General features: G+C 39.3%; 1 protein-coding gene across 3 annotated transcripts in view; it reads right to left on the bottom strand.

The window, feature by feature from the left end:
• Window positions 1–1,583: 1,583 nt before the first annotated feature.
• The window catches only part of DAB1 (DAB adaptor protein 1), a 471,110-nt gene continuing 452,872 nt past the window's right edge, over window positions 1,584–19,821 (bottom strand). For all 3 annotated transcript variants that reach the window (XM_030494712.1, XM_032920111.1, XM_030494713.1), the window contains 5 exons: window positions 18,891–18,999; window positions 15,949–16,497; window positions 14,997–15,124; window positions 13,969–14,067; window positions 1,584–4,915 (listed from right to left, as the gene is read on the bottom strand). In XM_030494712.1, the coding sequence (XP_030350572.1) occupies window positions 13,984–14,067; window positions 14,997–15,124; window positions 15,949–16,497; window positions 18,891–18,999 (870 nt within the window). In that variant the 3' untranslated portion in view covers window positions 1,584–4,915; window positions 13,969–13,983. The remainder of the gene's footprint in view (window positions 4,916–13,968; window positions 14,068–14,996; window positions 15,125–15,948; window positions 16,498–18,890; window positions 19,000–19,821) is intronic.

Genomic DNA, 19,821 nt, shown 5'->3' on the forward strand with positions numbered 1-19,821 from the left:
AAGTCACTGACATGGAAAAGAGAGATCGTCTGAGTCCTCACTTCTGTAAAACCTCATGTTGATTCTGCAAACTGTTTGCCAAATAAATTCTCATTACTGCAGGAGATCATGGCTTTGATTAGCATTAGTTAAATCAGGACCATTTTTTGAACTAGTCATGTTTGAACTTGATGCTCTCATATACAATCTGGAAACTCCTAGTGCAGTTAAATCACAGTAATATTAATGTAATATAGTACATTGACACAGCACAGTAAGAATCAGATCTTCTTCTCCCTTCTTAACAATGCCAACATGCAGCCAAGGTCCCTCCTACTTTGATGTTCCTCACCACCACCAGACCAGATCTTGAACCTGCTCATTCTGAAACAGACTCTGCATAGCAACTGTGCATCATGAGCCAATTTTTCTGATTTTTCAACATAAACCAATTTCACTTGGGGGGTACCAGATGAATATCAAAACAACTGGATTTGGCCTACGTTGTAAAAATGCATTTTAGTTTAAAACCATATTTAGCTATGTCTTATTTCACTTTAAGCTGATGTTTTCTAGGTTGCTGAAAACCAAACAGATCTTGTTCCTCCTTCCAAGGACATCTGAATACCATTGAGCTATGTACAACATCAAAATGACATTAACCGCCAGCATGTTTTCACCACAACAGAATGACCTTAATTCTTAGGTGGGATCCAAGTATTTCAGCAATGATGTTCATTGCCAAAGGCAATGAATGTTCCAGCATGACCTACTGGACATCTCTGGTGGATGAGAAACAGAGGAGACACCAAAAAGAAATACAATAAAATAGACATGCACACACTCATCCCTCTCTTTCTTCCTGCATATAAACACACTCTTCTTACCCTTAAATTTCAACATGGTATCTTACATATTTGCATTACTCACTTGGCAAAGAATGGTGCTATTCCTCATCTTGACTTAAAGATCCAATATTCAGTACCTCTGAATATCAAGCAACACTGTTTTGCATCAAGTTTCACACTAGCACAACACTTCAGCCTATTCTATCCATTACCCCAACCAGTAAAAAGGTTCCACTGAAGTACAAGGTGGTATCATTAAACGTTTTATTGGATCAAGGCTTTGCTCTCAATTCTGTGCATATTACTGGAAAGTTATGGGGTTTTTTTAATTCCAAAATTGTCATATTTAAATGCACATTTTTAATTTTATAATTTAATTGAAGAGGAAAATGTGAGCAAAATTAATGACAGCTTCTCATTCCACAAAGGTACTCCAGCTTTGGTAGCATTGCACAGTGTGGTCTGTCCCAGGAACGTGTGATTTTACAGGAGATAACTAAAATATCTACTGGTTTGGGATGCCTAAAAACACCATAAAAGAGGCTAAAATCAGGGAGGCAGCAATTAAAAGCAGCAAGTATGTGCAAGATAAGCAACACTTAAGTGTTTAAGATTAGGTATTCCTCAAACTGAGTCACTTTCCTCCTTTCCCAGGTATTTCCACTGTCGAAACAATTGTCCCTGACAGACACCAACACTGCACTGTAAGAATAGCAGAATTACCACAGAAGAGCAAAATCTATGAAACAGACTTGCTGAAATGACACCTTTTTGAAACGTTTTTATTCATAACAGTATTACATGGTGTGTTACAGAAATTAATGGAAAATTGCTAAAAATTTGTTGGATTTGTTGTTGTTGTTGCTGAATGCATTATACATAAAGTTAAAAATAACGTGTCCGTCGATGTTAACAAATGGTCATTATCTGAGGTAAAGTTAAAGTAGGTTTAGAAATGTACTGCAACAGTCGTTTTTTCTTTCTCATCTTTATTAAAAAAATATGTGTCAGAATGCAGAAATAAAAAGGAATGAAAACCACAGAGTAAACATTTTTGCAAAGAAGGTGCCCAGTACGTTATTAGATGAAAGGTTTCATCAGACACTTGGATGACTACGATCTATCAAAATATCTTTTCATGACAGGGAAAGATCAAGAAGCTACGGGGGATGATAACAGGATGGCTGGTGGGATTCCCTGGTTTTTAAATTTAAAGTGACGAATTTAGTGCTAGTGAAGGATGAGGGATTAAACAATTGCACAAGCTGGATATTTTAGTTATCTACAATACTGGTACAGTGCAGAGGCTTTCCAGTCCTCTTGACTCAGCATCTAAACCATGACAAGGAGGATCTGATGGTACAAGAAGACAATTTAGAATTGATTTTTATTGATGAGCATTGGTAAAGGTAAGACAAAGGTCCACGGTGATGGTCCAGCCGTATCTTATGAGACACTAAAATTCCAGCCTCATTCCCTCGGCACCTATTCGTGATTTGCTTCCTACAAACATGATGGCAATGGATCCTCTGAGACATAAATCTCTTCTTTTTCTTTCAACGTTTTTCCCCACTGGAAATGCACTGATGATACTAAACCCCAAATGTCCATGATGAACCAAACTTGTCTTTGTGGTTCCATGTGTAGGACAAAACCCAAAAGAGCCACTGAGGAAGAAAGTAGCACCACCGTGCAAATTAGGAAAATATTCTCAAAGAAATGTCCTTCACAAATGCTTTTACCTCTGCTTTTAATCCTGAAACACTCAATCCATCAAGTTTTAATTTATCTTCTCTGGTTAGAAAACATGATCTTTCTTCAGATGGGAAAATAAAAATTGCTACAAAGCTGTTTGCACATGACTAAGGAATAAGCATCAAATGACCATGAATGGGGATTAAAAGTTCTCTTCTCTGCAGGTTCATTAGGTCTAGTCACAGCTAATTTTGCATTCACATACATTCTGTAATGCACGTTTCTCTAATTTCTCTAATTCAAAATTAAAGACTGGAATCATGTTGGGAGATTTGGTTGTACTTATCAACAATCACCACCCTGGTTATTCTGTCATCTAAACCATTTTTAGCTTATAACAGAGATGCAAGAAAGTAAAATATTTGGAACTCCAGGCCTATTTTGATCATGACAAAAATGTAAATCCTAATGTGTCCATTTAAAACCAAAACCTGCACAATAACCCTAAAAACTGATTCATCATTTGATTTCTTTAACTTTTTTCTATTTTTTTCTTTTTTCTTTTTTTTTTTCCTTCTTTTTTTTTCTTTATCTTTTTTTCATTTTAGTGTTAAACCACTAAATTCACTGTAACTGCATAGGAACATCAGGAAAACACATTTGACCTGTATAACAATTCTCTGTAGGGCAAAAATATATAGATTCTTTATGAAAATCATGTGCTAAACATATGAACCCAAACACTGCACTTCCGCTTCATAAATGTAAAAAAAGGAAGTTTTAAATTCTTTTGTTCTGTGTGTAAACAGTTTGATGACTTCTATGCAGAGGTTCAAAGGAATGTCAATGAAATGTGATTCCTTGTAAGCGGAATATGTCCATGTGATAACTCTAGATCATAAAATCATGTGTTCCCTCATTTCCCATAAAATCATTAATTTCACTAGTCGCTGACAAGCTGACTGCTTTTGGCAACTGCACTTGAGCTTCAGCCCATTATTGTAAGCATGTGAAAAAATGTATGTGATGTGAGAACCACAAACTGGGTTTGCCACACCTCCCAAGCACTGCAACTTGCTACCTTCTCTACTGTGTAATGGCATTAGTAAAAGAATTTCCATAACATTTATATTTACAAAAAGACTGGCAATATTCATTCGAACTCCTTAAAGCCATTTCCCCTTAAACATTTAAAGAGTTTTAACAGTAAGGTTTTTTTTTTTTTCAAGTTATAAAATAAAAATCCCATTTGATTTTTCTGATGTACAAAAAGTGATAAAGATGAACAATTTGATCACAGAATCAGTTTGTTATTCCAAAATCCATGCCATCCTTGTCCCATTTGTAAAGTCCGCTTCATCCAAATCCCTATACCAGAATCATACCAGTATTATTTGGCAAATGATTTTTGTTTTTCATCAAAAATGGCACACAGAGAAGAAAACACTTGTCTGCATAGCATTACAGCAGCAAGATATTGAAGAAATAAAAATATTCCTTTTCTGCACTTTGTTTAGAGTTTCCTAGGAAATACTGACTCTTTCGTCTTTCCTCAGTGGGACTCTATGTCCATTCTCTACCCACAACATGAGTATTCCAACAGAAAGCAGCATTTCTTCCTCATGATGAGCTAGAACTTCAAGGTCCATTTGGCAACATTTTCAGTCAGGATGGATGAAAGACCGAGTTTGATGCTGTGATTTCAAGTTAGGAATAATTTCTGCAGGAGGTGTTTTGCTGTTATATCTGTCACTCATACAAAACTACAGAATAAGAAAGACAAAAGAAAAAATGACAGTGCCAGTATTTTGTTGTTGTTGTTTAAATATGTCTACACAGGGGGAAAATAAAAAAGCCAGGATCAGCCTGATGTAAATGATGATGAAAAACATGTCACCATGACATAAAAAGTGCCGACGTGTGCCCAAAAGGCTGTTGAATGATAATGCCACTGCTACATACAGACTCTGCTTTTTGCTCAAAAGAAAAAGAATGTCTCATACTTAATAAATTTCAGATGCTCATTATTTATATGTGGCCTACAGATGATAACAAATGTTTAAAAGACAACTGACGAGTAAGATTTCCTAGTCTGGATACCCACAACTTGTGGGGACGGGGACGGACTTGTGGTATGAGAAGCAGGGAGAGTTTCTATTTTGTGCTGCCATAGGAATCTGCCATTGGTTGCCAAAAAGAACCATCAGGAACGCTTGTACAGCCAGTCCAGGAGGGCAATCATCTCTCCTTGTCAGTCAGAATCAATCGGAAAAAAGCACGAAAGCCAAAGGCCTGCCAGGTTGTTGAGTATCGTTTGAGTCTTGGAGCACCGCAAGCCTGTAACAATGCTATTTCTTAGGTCTGTTAATCTGAGCGTAGAGAGGTTCTGCTTCCTGGGGATAACAAAAATAAAATCAGCAGAGATGTCTCCAGACAGTTTTTAGCACATTTTTAAACATCTGCTTTAGAACAGCAATACCTTATGAGTCAAAACCCAAAGGAAGTGTTTGCTTCCTGTGCTGCTTTGAGCGATCACAGCACCCCAGCTGAATTGAGAAGAAAATGTGACATTATTTCAGAAAATGAATGCTTACTATCAATTTCCTCTTCCAATATTGGCCGTGCACCGACCCTCAGGAGGTATTGCTGGGCACAGACATATGAAGAAATGAAATGGTATTTATATGACTAGATGTTTGGAAGTTTACAGGCCAGAAATGTAGCTGGAGTAAACGCAGTTACTCGTACCAGGCTGAGACCCCCTTCCCCAGCAGCACAACAGCAGAACATAGATGTGGGTTTTACACAACTCATGGAGAAAAAGGCTTGCAAACAGAAACCACCACTGGAAGCTGAGCTAATGAAGCTGTGATGGGATTTAAAATAACAGTATGAGTTGCCTATGAAGAATGAGGAAAGCAAGCTCTGTGCAGTTTGATTAGGAGTCTGTATAACCATTAGTACAATTATTAAAGCTGGGAGGAAAGCATGTCAAATTTGCTAACAGATACTTTCTTGGGAATTTCCTGCATGTGGCAGGGGGAAAGCTGCCATGTTTTTCAGTGTTGCTTCATAGCTGACACCATGGGCATTCTTAATGCTATGTTCAACTTGGCTGCAGTGGGAAGCAAACCATCCATGGACCCTGGAATCCATTCTACCTTATTTCCAGAAACTAATTTATTAAACTAAGAATGACATCTAAAAAAAAGAACAAGATAGGCAGAAAGGCTAATTAATGCCATACTGCATTAATTCTCCACAGCTTGATAAATATTCAAATACCATGCCACGACGTTGAATTTAACCAAGTTAGAATCAACTCATGTTACAGCAGCGTCAGCAGAAGCTGACTTCAAGCAATAAAAAGCTTCCAAAGATTGGCAAATCACTGGGCACTTTGGAGCACAGGAAGGCCTGGCAGGGGATAGCACAGGATTTTAATCACTGCTTGTAAAAATGATGCTTTTCTCATTAGAGAAAAACAGCCCAAAGGGGGATCTGTATGGCTATGTTTAATCTGTGCCCAGAGTGCCTGGCCAGTGCTCCAGGCTGTGCCCTGTCCCACCTCACTGTGCGCCCTGTGTTGAATGAGGAGCAATACAACAAAGCCAAAGTATGACCTGTTTCCTCCATGCCAGGAGAAGTTGTCTTTTATACCTTGAAATGACTACATTTGTGGAGCTTGCAGAGGCTCTGCTTTCCCATCTCCTACTTCACATGAAGCCCTGAGTACACTACGAACACTATAAGAGGATGAGAGAAATCCTTTGGAATGATTAAACAAAGGCTGCTGAAATCATCCCCAGCAAGAAGCAAATATATTTTGTGACCTTGAAAAACCAGAGGTAATCAGAAGAGGTGACTGAGAGTAAATAACTGCATTTCACATACTGTGTGTTTAGTCTACCTATACCAATTCTCATGTACTGCAGACATGAAGCTGGCAGAATGATCTATCACAGCTAGTTCAGAGAAAATCTGTACTAATTAATGTGGGAACATGACACACACCAGCCCATTCTTCAGGCATTTGCTGAACCTAAGGTGATTGAAAAGGGAAGCGAAAATGAAGGGGGAGAAGAAAAGGGGAGGGAGAACATCCCTTTGGAATAAAAGATGTCAGTTTTTCAAATGCCTTCAGGGAAAAAGAGCTCTTCAACATGTCAAGCATGCTTGTTAGAGCTGTCCTCAAGTATCTTCAAGATATGCAGATGCACTTAAGTAACAGGTGTCCTGTGGTGTCACTGTACTTGACACCCTTGGAAGAGGAGGAGGAGTTCATCATTGGTCATCAGCACTTTCAACATCACATGAGGCAGCCTTTAGAATGAGAAATTTCTTTTATTCATACCCAACGTTTATTGGAACATACACTTCATGTGGCAAAGGCCTGCATTTCTCACTGATTTGAATCATTTTTCTTCCAGTAGACCAGAGCATTTTGAATGAAAAGTGTGGTCTTACATCTCGCATTTAACTGATTTCCTCCTTCAGATCCCTTAACGAGAAATTAATTGCAGTAATTGCGTGCAATCTTCTCAGCCAAAGGTTTTGTCAATGACTGAGATTTGTTTTCTAATATTATTCTGAGATTATTCAAGCAGTGCATCTTGCCTGTAGCCCAACATTGCAAATGGTATCCGTAAAGTATTGATAATGATACTCAAGAGAGCAAAAGAGAGCAGAAAGGGACAGAAAAGAGGCAAAAAAAGTTGAGTGTGTTGACTTCATGGATAGCTTCTCTTACAATGCCAGGCAGGGGGGATTTCACAAGCATTATTTTGGAGGCTCTTGGAAGCAGAAATAAACACTCTTTTTTACACATTCCACATAGAAGTCACAGGCCATGTCACTAAAGACAGGTGAGCCCAACTCTTCTCACAGCATTGGAATCATCTCACCTATGTTTTCTGCTTTCTACTTCTACCACTATGTTAGGAACACATCTGGAGAGAAGGAAATGAAAGAATAGGTCTTTGTCAGAAAAAAAGAAGAAGAAATAAAATACTATATAAAGCTTCCAATTCACATAAACACCTTGAATCTTAAAGTGTTTTCCTTCCCATAGCCTTGGCCTAGAAGCACTTCTGATGTGGTTTCATCAACCCACAGCAAGAAACCAAGGTTGCAACTGACAGCACCTTTTTTTTCCTGCTAAATCCTTGAAGATTTCTATCGACTTTGGGGATGTGCAATTTCTGGCAGATGTTTGAGAAGTAAATGTTTTCCTTTATATTTGGAAGCTGCTATCAAAGTAGTGTTTAGCTATATTCTCACATACTAATGGGGCTCTTTACGTTAAACAACAGCCTTTAAGTAATGAGATCTTGCAGGAAGAAGATATGAATCCACAGGTCAGGTATCTGACTGAAGTGACAGGATGCAGTAAGGGACCAGAAATGTCTAAATATACATGCTTTAAGTTAGACATCTAAATATTCAGGAAGCTACAAAGATGTTTTGTAAATGTTGAGTTATGAAGTCTCTTGGAATTCGTTGCAAAAACTGCCAAAGAGGAAATTTTCCCTATGTATGTTACATTTACATATTCCAGAAATACTTCATGCCTAAAATCAGTTTATTCTTTCATTTTAAGGAACATTTTGTGCAATAAACAAGACGGTAGCAAACAGTAAGTATTTCTGGTATAGTACACTACTGCACAAGGTAACAAGGTCGCTAATGGTTTTGACTACCATCATGTAAATACTTGAAGTAAATTTGCATCTATTTTAAAGACATTAACATCTGCTCCCCAGCAGAACTAATCATTGGAGAACATCTCCTGAAAGATTCAGCATCTACTTGGGCTTGTGTAGGGGAGCTCACTCACAGCACATAACACAGGACTTGGTTAGGAAGAAATTACTTTTCCACTGGCAGTCCTTTCATCATTGTGAGGCATCCTGCTATGTGCAAAGCTTCAGGCAAGATGTACTGAATTGTAGAGGTGAGGCCTGCATAGATTTCTTTGCCCTTTACAATAGATTCTCAGCACCAGTTTTACTCCTGGCTGACTGATCAGAAAGGGCAGGCTCAAATGATAGAGTTTCATGAAATAAGTGTGCTGGAGTGCCAGCCAAAATAAGAATCTTGTGCTGGGGATGCAGGTGAAAGGAGTAGGAGTGCAATGCGTGTTCTCTATTTATTGCATGCTGACTCAATAATATAGGAGATAGTAAATTTGGCAAGCAGGATTCAAATTAAATATCTTTGGTGATAAGACAGGTAATTCCTGTTGGCCCATTAACGGACAGTGGCTTATCTTTGGTTATTTTCATTACAGTTGGCCTCTATTAGGAGCATAAATATAGCAACCTTCTAGTTCTGGATTATGACTGGAGAGTGCCTCTATTCCTACTATAAAGCTACCTGGGAATATCTCCTAGTCTCAAATATGCAGCTTGATTATTAGCATTTTAAAAGTGTCTGTCATTTTAGTATCAAGACAGATGCTATGCATCTATAAGATGATAAAGGAATGAGAACTACTCAGAAAGATGAACCTTGCTCCATCTTGGTCCCAGTGTAATCCTGAACTGCAGCCAAAATCATGCCTATTATATCTGGGCCCTTTTCTTAACAGAACAGTAACCACACAATTATACTTTCTGTCTATGTATCTGTCAATTCTCCTTCATAACTTTTAAACCCAGTTGCCAATTTGTAGTAAATTGTTCAGAAGTCTCAAAGATACTAAATTATTGCAAGTGCCTTCTTTAAATCAGTTGTTGTGCAGAAGACAGGGAACTTTTAAATGACCTCATTACAGCGAAAGGTAGGAAAGCTCATCTCCTGATTGAATTGCTGGATTGCCAATCAGCAAGTACACGGCTCGAGACGAGCTACACATTAAGTTGTCTCCTGTTTAGGGGAAGAAGTTCGAGAAATGGCAGGGTACCTGGCTACTTCAAGTGGGCTTGGAGACACTGGAAGAGGTGAGAAACCCATGTATGAGCTGGTCACATTAAAATTGGTAGCTTGAAGGGGATTGTAGCAGCAGAGATGAAGGCAAATCTGCAGGATGCCTTTGCTCACAGAGCAGCCTGAATTTCTCTGGTCTTATCCTTTCAGATTCCCTGGGAAATGTGATGATGAACAAACAAGCAGCAGGCCTGAAATAACAATTTTACGATTTCTCTGGAATGAAGCAGTATTTCCCAATCTGTGGCCCCTTTCCAAACACACAACACTACTACTACTCTCTCAGATTCACAGCCCTGCTTGGTGCTTTGTCCTTGGTTTGAGAATGATACGCTTGAGAATAGGTCACCTATAATCATTATTAGTTTCCCTTTGGACTCTGTTCAGTTCCTATTGAGCCAGATGAATGATACTAACAGATCCTACAAATACAGCCTTTGATATTTTGAGCCTATTCAGAGTCCTACTTACTACAATAGAAAAGGAGCAGAAGGAAGAGGAGGATGCAGAATCAGCTTAATGTGCCCTCCTGAGGCTCACTAACATCCCAGATAAAGCCAATGCTTTGTCCATAAGTTGCGGTTTCTTTTTCAGCTTTCTAGTAACAGTTACAGTAGTCCATCCTGGAGCTGACTAAGATTATTAGGAACATTTATCACTAAGAATGGCACTTGCTCAAAGATGGATGATGGCAGCGGGCCACCAAAGTACCACCAAAAGCTGATAGACAAATATTCTAATGAACTGTTGCTCTCCTGACAGTGCTGATTGCATCATGAAGGGTGCGACATATTTTGAGGGCTTATAATTGTCTGCACACATTTCACAGAGCAACTGAACAACTTTTTCAGGAAGATATGCTCTAGCCACAAATGTTTTGAAGGCTTCCTGAGAATCTCTCATGAACGACTGCCAGTGCAAGTCTTGAACTGGGCAGCATATCAATAGAGCTGCATTTGTTCCAGCACTAAAAATGACTTTTATTGCAATAATTGTGGTATAAAATATTCCCTTACTCTCAGAATTTTCACCCTGTAGCTAATTTGCCTTCAAGAACCAGCTTGTGTGGTCCATATGGAGTTAGACCACATTCGTGATATCTGATCCCAGCATTCAGGATGAATATATTCTTTCTACAGTCAGGATGCTTTGTTAGGAGATGCTGGTCAACATAACCAGAGATATCCAGACAAGCCTGGCATCAGAGTCAAAGTTTGCTCCTGTCCTTCCCTTTTCTCATTGCGCTTGAAGGCTTCTATAGCCTTTGCTTAGCATTCAACTGTATAGCGCCAGGGCTTCCTAGTGCCACCGTGTGCCAGACCCATTGCTAAGGCTGAAATACCCCCAAGAACAGAAGTATCCACACCAGCAGGATCTGCACCTAACACCCTGTAATTCAGGCTGATTGAGGGCACTGATGAAAAGAGGATGACCAGATAAAAACTCCTCTGTTCAAACTTCTTGCTTTAATCTGAAATGTCAATAATAAGAAATCTTTAACACATTTTGTAGGATCATAGCTAAATACCGTTCTTTCTCTACTTTCACCATAGTTATCCCACACACAGTCTAAATACAGCAGTAGGGATTAAATGTAAGTCAGCTGAAGATGGCAGTCTTATTATTCAGTGTTCTCCTCTGCTATTCTGGAAGATCACTATTCATCCTCAACGCTGCTCATAAACAAAGGGAAAACAACTGAATACAAATCTTGTTACGAGCAGCTCTGCAAAGAGCTGACTTTATTTCACCTGTGAAAGCTAGAACTATATGCTTACTTCCAACCACAAAGGGACAAAAAGTAACATATCCATAAAATGTCATATTTACCTACTAAGAACCTATAGCTATTGATAGAAGAGTGACTTATAAGAACAGCTATTGGTAGGATGAGGATTTTGAGAGCTTAAGTTGCAAACAGCAAAAGGAAGAAAGGAAAAATGGAGAAATTAAGACAGTAACTGAAAGATGCTGAATTATTTCTAAATGATAATGTGTAGCATCAGAAGAAATCAAGAAACCTTGAAAGATCAGGATACAAAATACCAGATGGATGAGCATTCTGAATAAATCAGAAGATGTAAAGACACTGTTTGGGCATAGCTGATTTCACAGAGATGCTGGGAACAGATACATTTGAAATTGCTGAACACAACACTATGTCATGCTCCTGAGAGGTTCATTCATCTGACTTGTGTACTGTGCTGTTCTTGGTTGTGAACAACCATGCTCTAAAGAGCAAAGTAATCTCCCATCTACCACACAAAAGTGGCTTTTATGAAGACTGTGATTCTTTTGTACTACATGTTTGTCCCCATTAAGTTTCTCTCCAAATGTGGAGCTCAATACACAACACAGTAGTAAGTCCTGAACTGATGATTTTCCATGGAGATTAGACTTTCTGTTGCTCTGACGATAGTAGGCTTCAGAATGAGATGGGCTGGTTTTAGCAAGTGGATTTCCTGCAGACTGCTGCTGAATGGCACCGCACAGAAGCACAATGATATTAGTGTAGCTTTCCTGGATAGAGGCTTTCTGTTTGTTCAGCTTCCTGTCCTGCCTACAGCTTTTTAGGAATTACTATAATATGATAATCAGTAACATTATTTAACATTTCCCAGAATATATTTCTGAGAATTATACATATGTTATGCAAGACTCTATGAGGATTAACAAAAAATATAGAGGAAACATATGGAATCACTGTTCTTGTAGCTTCCAGAGACCCCTGAATTTATTCAAAGAATGTATTTTACTAAGCATGATACTAAAGCAGAACAAAAGGAGTCCCTCACTTGCCTGCCTTGCACGGTAATATGCATTAACAGAGTTATATGCAGAACTCCTGGTAGGTAAATGTGTGTGATGCTAGTTTACAAATGATGCTAACTATCTTAGTGACAGTCAGAAAATTAGAAAGAGATTTTATCATTATTCTCCCCAGAATGAATTTCAGAATTACACTGACTATGATAAACTATCATAAACAAATGTATGTGTGTTTCCAGAGTGTTTGACTCAGTTCATGGTCAAATCCCCCTTCTTGATCCAGGAAAGAACACTCAAAACGGTCTGAAGCTGGGATAGCTGGCTATGTCAGTGCTGGCTGAGATCAGGCAAAGGCAAATTGCTGGGTGGCACCACCCATCTGCAGAAGCAGCTCTTCCTGGAGTATAATAACCAATGGATGCTCTCACTAGAGCAGCTCATCCCAGCTCAACTTTATCCTTACACCATCATTTTTACAGTCAACGAGAGTCTAAAATTCTCTGTGACTCAGTGAGATGCAAAGCTTAATGCTACTTTTGCTTCAGCTCCCAAGAGCTAAGCATTATGTTGCTGTTACTAAAGAAGAGGGAGATGCCTTCTCACAGCTCCACATATTAAGAGATAATCTCATTACTCCCAAGTGGATCAAAGCTAAGCTACTGTAAGATTTCTTTAACCATATTCAATGTACAAAGTAAACTGACTCTTAATGAAACTATTAATTTTGAGCAGAAACCAAATTACTTTGGCTCAGGGTGGATAAATCACTGGTAAACACAGTGCAATTTCTGTACAAAAACCAAAAAGCTTCTACCATTTCTATGGATTTGCTCCAGGAACACTGTGCTAAAGCACAGAAGCTGCATCAGGTCACATACTTGGGTAATACAAAACATGAATGGCGGACATGAAGAAGATAATGAAACATATCCTTCAAACAGTAACACTAGTAAGAGAGTATTTGGATGGAATAACAATGCTCAGCACTCATAAAACTCTGTAGCTTTACTGTCATATATACTGTACTGAAACAAATCATGGAACATTCACTGGCAGCCACATTTTCTAACGTGTTCTGTAACACAAAAGATGCACAGATCATCTTTCCCGTCTGACTGGATTTAAATGACTTACAATTTGATGAATAATTTTTAAAACATCAGTATGCCTTTGGTAATATGAATGCTCATAATTTTCAGATGTTTTAATTTGCAGTTGGAGATAAACTACACAAACCCATTTCAATATTTTTTACATGCAGATAATAAATGTGCTGCTTCTACTGATTATCACTTTGATTTAGAGTAGAGGTGCTCATGTATCATTACATAATTTTATTTTATGTTTGTTATGTCTATGGGTAAGATGTCTTTTATTCCATTTAATATGTTACATCTGACTAAAGGCCAGAGTGGATTTGACAAACAAATGTTTTGCCTAATACATTGTTAGTAATGGCTCAGTTTCCTTATTTCCCCTTAAAATCTGAACACAAAATAAAACAAGTTTACATTTCTTCAAAGCATGCAGGCAGCCAAAACACACACATCTGCATAAGCTGCAACACTTAGTGAATGGCAAAAGCCATGCAAACCACCAAGCATGAGGAATACACTGTGGATAATGGAGAGGGAAAACGGAACAAATGGCAAGAAAAAATAAACCATGCATCCATGAAAGCAATGGTAGGCACTGGTGGAAGAATAAGTGAGAACCTCATGGTGTAGAGAAAAAAAGGACAGATACCTACCCCAACCTGCGCTATCTAGCTACCGACCTGTGGACTTATAGTATCACCAGTTGGCTCACCAAATGGATCACTGTTGGATGAGGCCTGAGACCCATCAGGCTAGAACACAAGAACATAACACCTTTTTTTCTCAACAGTAGAAAGTGAAAAGTCAACACGAGGTTATTTTCATGCTGTGGGCATAACAAGTACATCCTATCTCATGAAAACCAGAAAGTGAGACCTCGCCACTGATTCATTCTCAAAAGCCATAATGGTTTCCTATAGCTGATGCAGGCAGGATGAACCTCACCAGTACCTTCTGGAGCCTATGCAGGAGCTGCCACAGGCTACATAAGGTACAGGATCAGACAAACCAGAACTGCAAAAGGCCCTGAAAGCCAGTGAAACTATGTGAATCAGAGTCCAAGCTTGTGTTACTTTGTACTTTAGGGTCCTTTTTTTGTACAGACTCCCTCTTGCCTTTGGCTCACTTGGGCTCTTATCTACCTAAGATACCTTGTGATTTAAAGTCATTGCTTGGATAACATTTCTTGCTTTGGTCCACTGACTCTAAGGCAAGAATTCACAAACTGAGGGCCAGAACATTGAGGAATGTAACTAGGCAAGCAACTGAGATGCAAGAATGTGCAAGACAAGCTCAAACCATCATCTTTTAACACACAACCTCTCACATCTCCTTCTGCAGCCTCAGCATGTATGTTGTTTTACCTCGGACTTCCTTATCATCAATAAGTGAATGTTGGTATGCTAAAAAAGACATTGGATACAACTAACATATATAACCTTACATACGAATTCTGAGTTTGGCTCCTTGTATGAAATATCAGTGCACATCAACAGAAATTCCCTGCTTTGGTTTTCATAGCTAACAGCATCACGTGAATTCTGTCTGCAGCTCCCTCTTAATTACCACCCAGCCCTATTAAAGTAGTTATTTCTGACACTACTAAACAAATTTTAAGTAACTTTTGTCTTTTCTAGCTAAAACCAGCTAATCAGTATTTAGAAACCTTGTTGATACTCACAGCCTCTTGCTCCTCACTTTTGCTTGGGCTTTCAAACCCCTCTTCAAAGAGGTCATCTGCCGCAGGATCACTGGTATGAGACGCTGATGATTTCGATGGAGAACTCTGTCTGGGTGCAGGGGTTGGAGCTAAAGCAAAATTAAGGTAACAGCAACAGAATATACATCTGTTAATTTGTTCAGAAAGACTCAGCAGCACAAAGTCTCCTCGTGCTTTAGAGCACTCAACTTCTATTACCCCTGAAAACTATTTTCTGATGAGGAGCTGTAAGAGGTACTGAACCCAAAAATCATTATCAATTCCATAAATTTGATTTCATTCAGCAGTTTCCAAATTAAGTTTGGCTGCATCTACATGCATCTGTAGGAACCAGGAAGACGCCACTACATTACATTAAGAATGACTGAGCCGCCAGTGCTATGGCTGGTAAGTGAAACGGAAGGTCTCTGGCTGGCCCCCGGTAAATCTGTGCTTCATTAATTCCTCTTTGCAGCAATCTGCAAAATCCCCCATCTCCATGCTATGAACATGATAAGCTTATTTTACAGTTCTTCAATGAATTTCTCCCCATGTCCAATACATCAAGCTATTAAAATAAATACCCATCCCCTAATTTCTGCAAAGTATGACTTGAATGGGACATAAGTGAAACCATTTGTAAGGTTGAATGCAATGGGTATTTTGCAATGAGCTTGCATGTCCCTAGCACAGAACACATATTACTGTCTTCTTAGAAATTAAATTTCAGACTGCAGCTATCAGGGCTGTTGATTTCAATGATGTCTGAAATTCCTCTCTGATACTCTTCTTTATGGCTGGAACATATTTAATAAGCTAGACCATGCATGAAGGTTCTCAGTCTATCTGTGTTGCAGTTTAGTGTATGAAAAAATAGAAATGCTTTGAGGAGCAGTATGAGGAGAGGTATGGCTGAAAGTATGTGAATACTCACGTGAATTTGTAGATGGTGTCGTGGAAGTCACAGGAGTCAAATTTAACTGAGAGATGTCAAAGTCATCACAATCATCTGCTTCCTGTGCCATCCCAACTTTGTTAAAGTAACTTGAGAAGGCCTCTGAGGTACAACTGAGGGAAGGCTGATCTGGTTTTCTTGATGGCACTGGTGGAGGCTGAGCCATCTGGAAATCTTTAAACATTTCTTTTCCCATTTTCTGTCTGGGCCTGTCTGTCTGTGGACTCGATCTGTTGGAATCACTTGTGGGTGGAACAGTAGCAATAGGAGCAATGGTACCTTGAAACATGGCTGCTTGTAAAGGCAAAACAGTTTGTGTTGGCATGAAGGCAGTTGGTTGGAACTGACCAGCTACAGATGGCCACGGTTGCTGAGTAGGAGGAAAAATACCGGGTTGGCCCCATGCTATCGGCTGTCCTCCCTGCATCACCTGAGCAACTGGAGGCTGAGCACCCATGGCCAACTGCTGTTGAACAAGTGGTTGCTGTCCCCAGAATGAGGGCAGAACAGCTCCCATGGCAACATAACCTTCAAAGAATAAAGATAGCAGGGAAAAAAAAAGAAGAAAGATGAAAGATTTTAACACTACTGTCAAGAGCATGCAGGAAAAACTACACAATAAATCAGCAACATGCAGGCCACATTAGTGATCCCAGTGCTTCAGCACACTTAAAAAGAAAACTGAAAGACATAGTTGAATTCACATCACTGAACAAATGCTTGCATACAGAAACATAGGTTGGTGGATATTGACAATCATCCTTCCCCTCATATGAACAAAAATGTTCTTCTCTTCTTCCTCAGTGAGTACCCCCATGGATCTGTTAAGACTTGTGTGCATGGACCTGGTTGGGACTGAACATGATCATAGAATCCTAGAATGGTTTGGGTTGAAAGGGAACTTAAAGCTCATCCAGTTCCACCCCCCTTCCACTAGAGCAGGTTGCTCCAAGCTCCTGTGTCCAACCTGGCCTTGAACACTGCCAGGGATGGGGCAGCCACAGCTTCTCTGGGCACCCTGTGCCAGTGCCTCAGCACTCCCAAAATAAAGAGTTTCTTCCTAAATCTAATCTAAATCTCCCCTCTGCACTGGCTCACTGCAGTGCACTGCACTCCTGGGAAGGAGTTCATCTTTTCAGAACTGCCCATATGCTGCTAAAAAAATAGGCAGCCAGAGAAAGCAGGAGGAAGGAGGAAGATGTCCAGGACTCCCTCCTCTCTGGAGCTCTGCCAGTGTTCCTCCTCCTTTTTGCTTTTATAATTTGTTGGGGAGAGTGACCCACCAACACCAGCTAACTCCTGCCAATGGCACTGATACAAAACTGGTTCTAAGTTACAGCGAAGAACCTTTAGATATGTTAGATGACAACTCAAGGGCCCTCTAATGACGGTGTGACTTTCTTGCAAGAGGAAGTCTGTGCCATCTCTTCTGACACAGTTAAGTTCAAACCACTGGGACTCTGAATAGTAAAGAAGTGTCTCAAATTGCACATTAAAAAGTCAGAGCCCAGACGAATTCAGATTTAAAAAAAAATCATATTTTGTTATTACTTGGTTACTTGAGAACATGAAAAAGATCCTGAGCTTCTGCTGTACTACATACCTAGTAATAACAAACTGCTTCACATATTATTGTAGCATAAACCCCTTCTAGTTTGGGAGGAAATTGAAGATTAAAACTAAAATTATAATGGCTTCATATTAGACCTGAAGCCTCCTCTTAAGCCACCAAGGGTTTGACTGTGTAGGAATTATATGATCAGGTGCATTGTTACTTACACTGAAAAAAAAACCCCAAACTAAAACTACTGTAAAAATGTTACAATTTCAGCCATGTAATACAATTATGTTCCACTGACACAAGTATTATGCTATTATGATACTGTTATTTTTTACTGCTAATAGTTTACAATATGCAACCTCTTTTTTACTTGTTTTTAATCGAGTATTATTTTGAGTCCTCCTGTACCTTTTCCTCTTCGCTTTATTTCTAGGCTGTTTTGTAATGCTAAATGTAAGAGTGGTTGCAAAATCTTAAAGGGAAAAACTCAAAAGAAAATACAGAAACTGAACTTTTGAAGACTAAATTAATGAGCGATAAAAGGAACAGTAACTCAGATACGTATCTGCTTCAATAGATGGCTCTGATGGATTCTCCAGGCATCCTTTTATCTTGCCCCCACAGTAACCTCATCCAAGCAGCGAAGGTTTCCATCTGACATTATCCCCAAACACTTCACCATCAGTGTAGCCTTTCTGAGATGCAGTGACTAATCTGACGGTGCAACACAGCCCATCAGAGGAGTTACCAATTAGGAAGTCACTGTTGAATGATTCAAGGGACTCCTCCTCCTCTTTTTCCTAAGTGGAGCTGCCCTTGCAGTGCTCCAAGTATCCCAGGGAGAGATCAGCAGTCAAAACCACATGCTTTGTGTGTCTGTGCAGAATGCTACACAGCTTTGGAATTTGGAGCACTTTGAGGAACATAGAAAAGTCTAAAAGAAATATCAGGATTTGACTAAGTGGAATACCTTTGAAATGCAATCCCATTCTCCATGTCTCATTCTCTATTTAAGGGACACAGCATAGAATGCTCACTGCTACTACAAGAGGAACAAAGCTAAACTAAATGCTTTTTTCTCTCTTGCTATTGTACCTAGAAGGTATGTTATCCAGATGGCTGAACTGTGGCTGAATTCCCAGTGACTTTTTTGGCTTTTGCTTTAAAAAATGTATGAATGTTCAAAATAATGTACTCCTTGTTTATTAAAGACTTGTTTTGCTTACTCTGCAGCACCGTCCTCAAAACCCTTCCCCACTTCCACTGTACTAAATTAATGCCCTGAGTACCAAAATGCAAACCAGAGCTGAGAACTGATACCAAATCTGAGTTGAGCCTGTACGTCCAGCAGATTTCTTACCTGAGGGTACGGCAGCAGTGCTGAAAGGTACAGAACCAAACATGTCTGTACTAGCAGGAAGTGACTGGGATGAAGATGGGATAAAGGCATCACCTGGAGTAGCAGGAGTCTGCAAGAAGACAGGAATAAAATACAATGATGGCATATCAGCTGCAGCTTCTGCAGCACAACTTTGCTGTCACATCATCCATAATTCTAAAAACACAGGTTCGGAGGGAAGAAAGAGAAAGAAACAAAAATGGAAAGATGTAGAAGGAATAAAGCAATAGAAATAAGAGTATAAGAATTTGCTGGAAATGGGAGAAAAAGAAAAAACCCCACTAAAATTTGCCTGGAATACATCTCATGTAAAATATTGACATAGTTTCTTTTTCCAGAACATAAAGACTTGTGATTCTAGGTGTTAAGTGACAACCAGTAGAGGCAGTGACCAATGCATTAACATAAGAAACAGTAAAGGCAAATGAAGTATCTGCAGGATTGATGGAAAAGTGAATAATGTTGCTTCCTATTAAACAACAGGGCTAGAACTATAGCTGTATATTAAAGGAGAAACCCAATCCAAGCAAGCTGAGGATGAGGAGACAGCACTTTGAACATCTAGTTCCAGACATGCTCCAAAGTACCTTGGATATCTGAGGCTCCTGACTTCAAAGTCACTCAATATATTCAGTATATTCATACTCCCCTACAGCTTAATGTAAGGTTCAGAAACTCTATAGGAAAATGATTGTGGCTTCATTTTATAATGCAGAAAAGCATGTGGAGAAAATTTTCTTTGCCCTCAAAACACATTCAGCCCTTTTTCTCTTTACTGCTTTATCTTCCTTCCTTTAACAGCAGTTCTGGGATATGTGCTTGGTGGGATCAAAGAGACATGATATATAAGGCTGTAACTGGATCTTCCTGCAGTGCAGTGGTGAGACAGAGC

This window comes from Strigops habroptila, chromosome 8 (genome assembly GCF_004027225.2).
Source record: "Strigops habroptila isolate Jane chromosome 8, bStrHab1.2.pri, whole genome shotgun sequence".
Classification (NCBI taxonomy): domain Eukaryota; kingdom Metazoa; phylum Chordata; class Aves; order Psittaciformes; family Psittacidae; genus Strigops; species Strigops habroptila.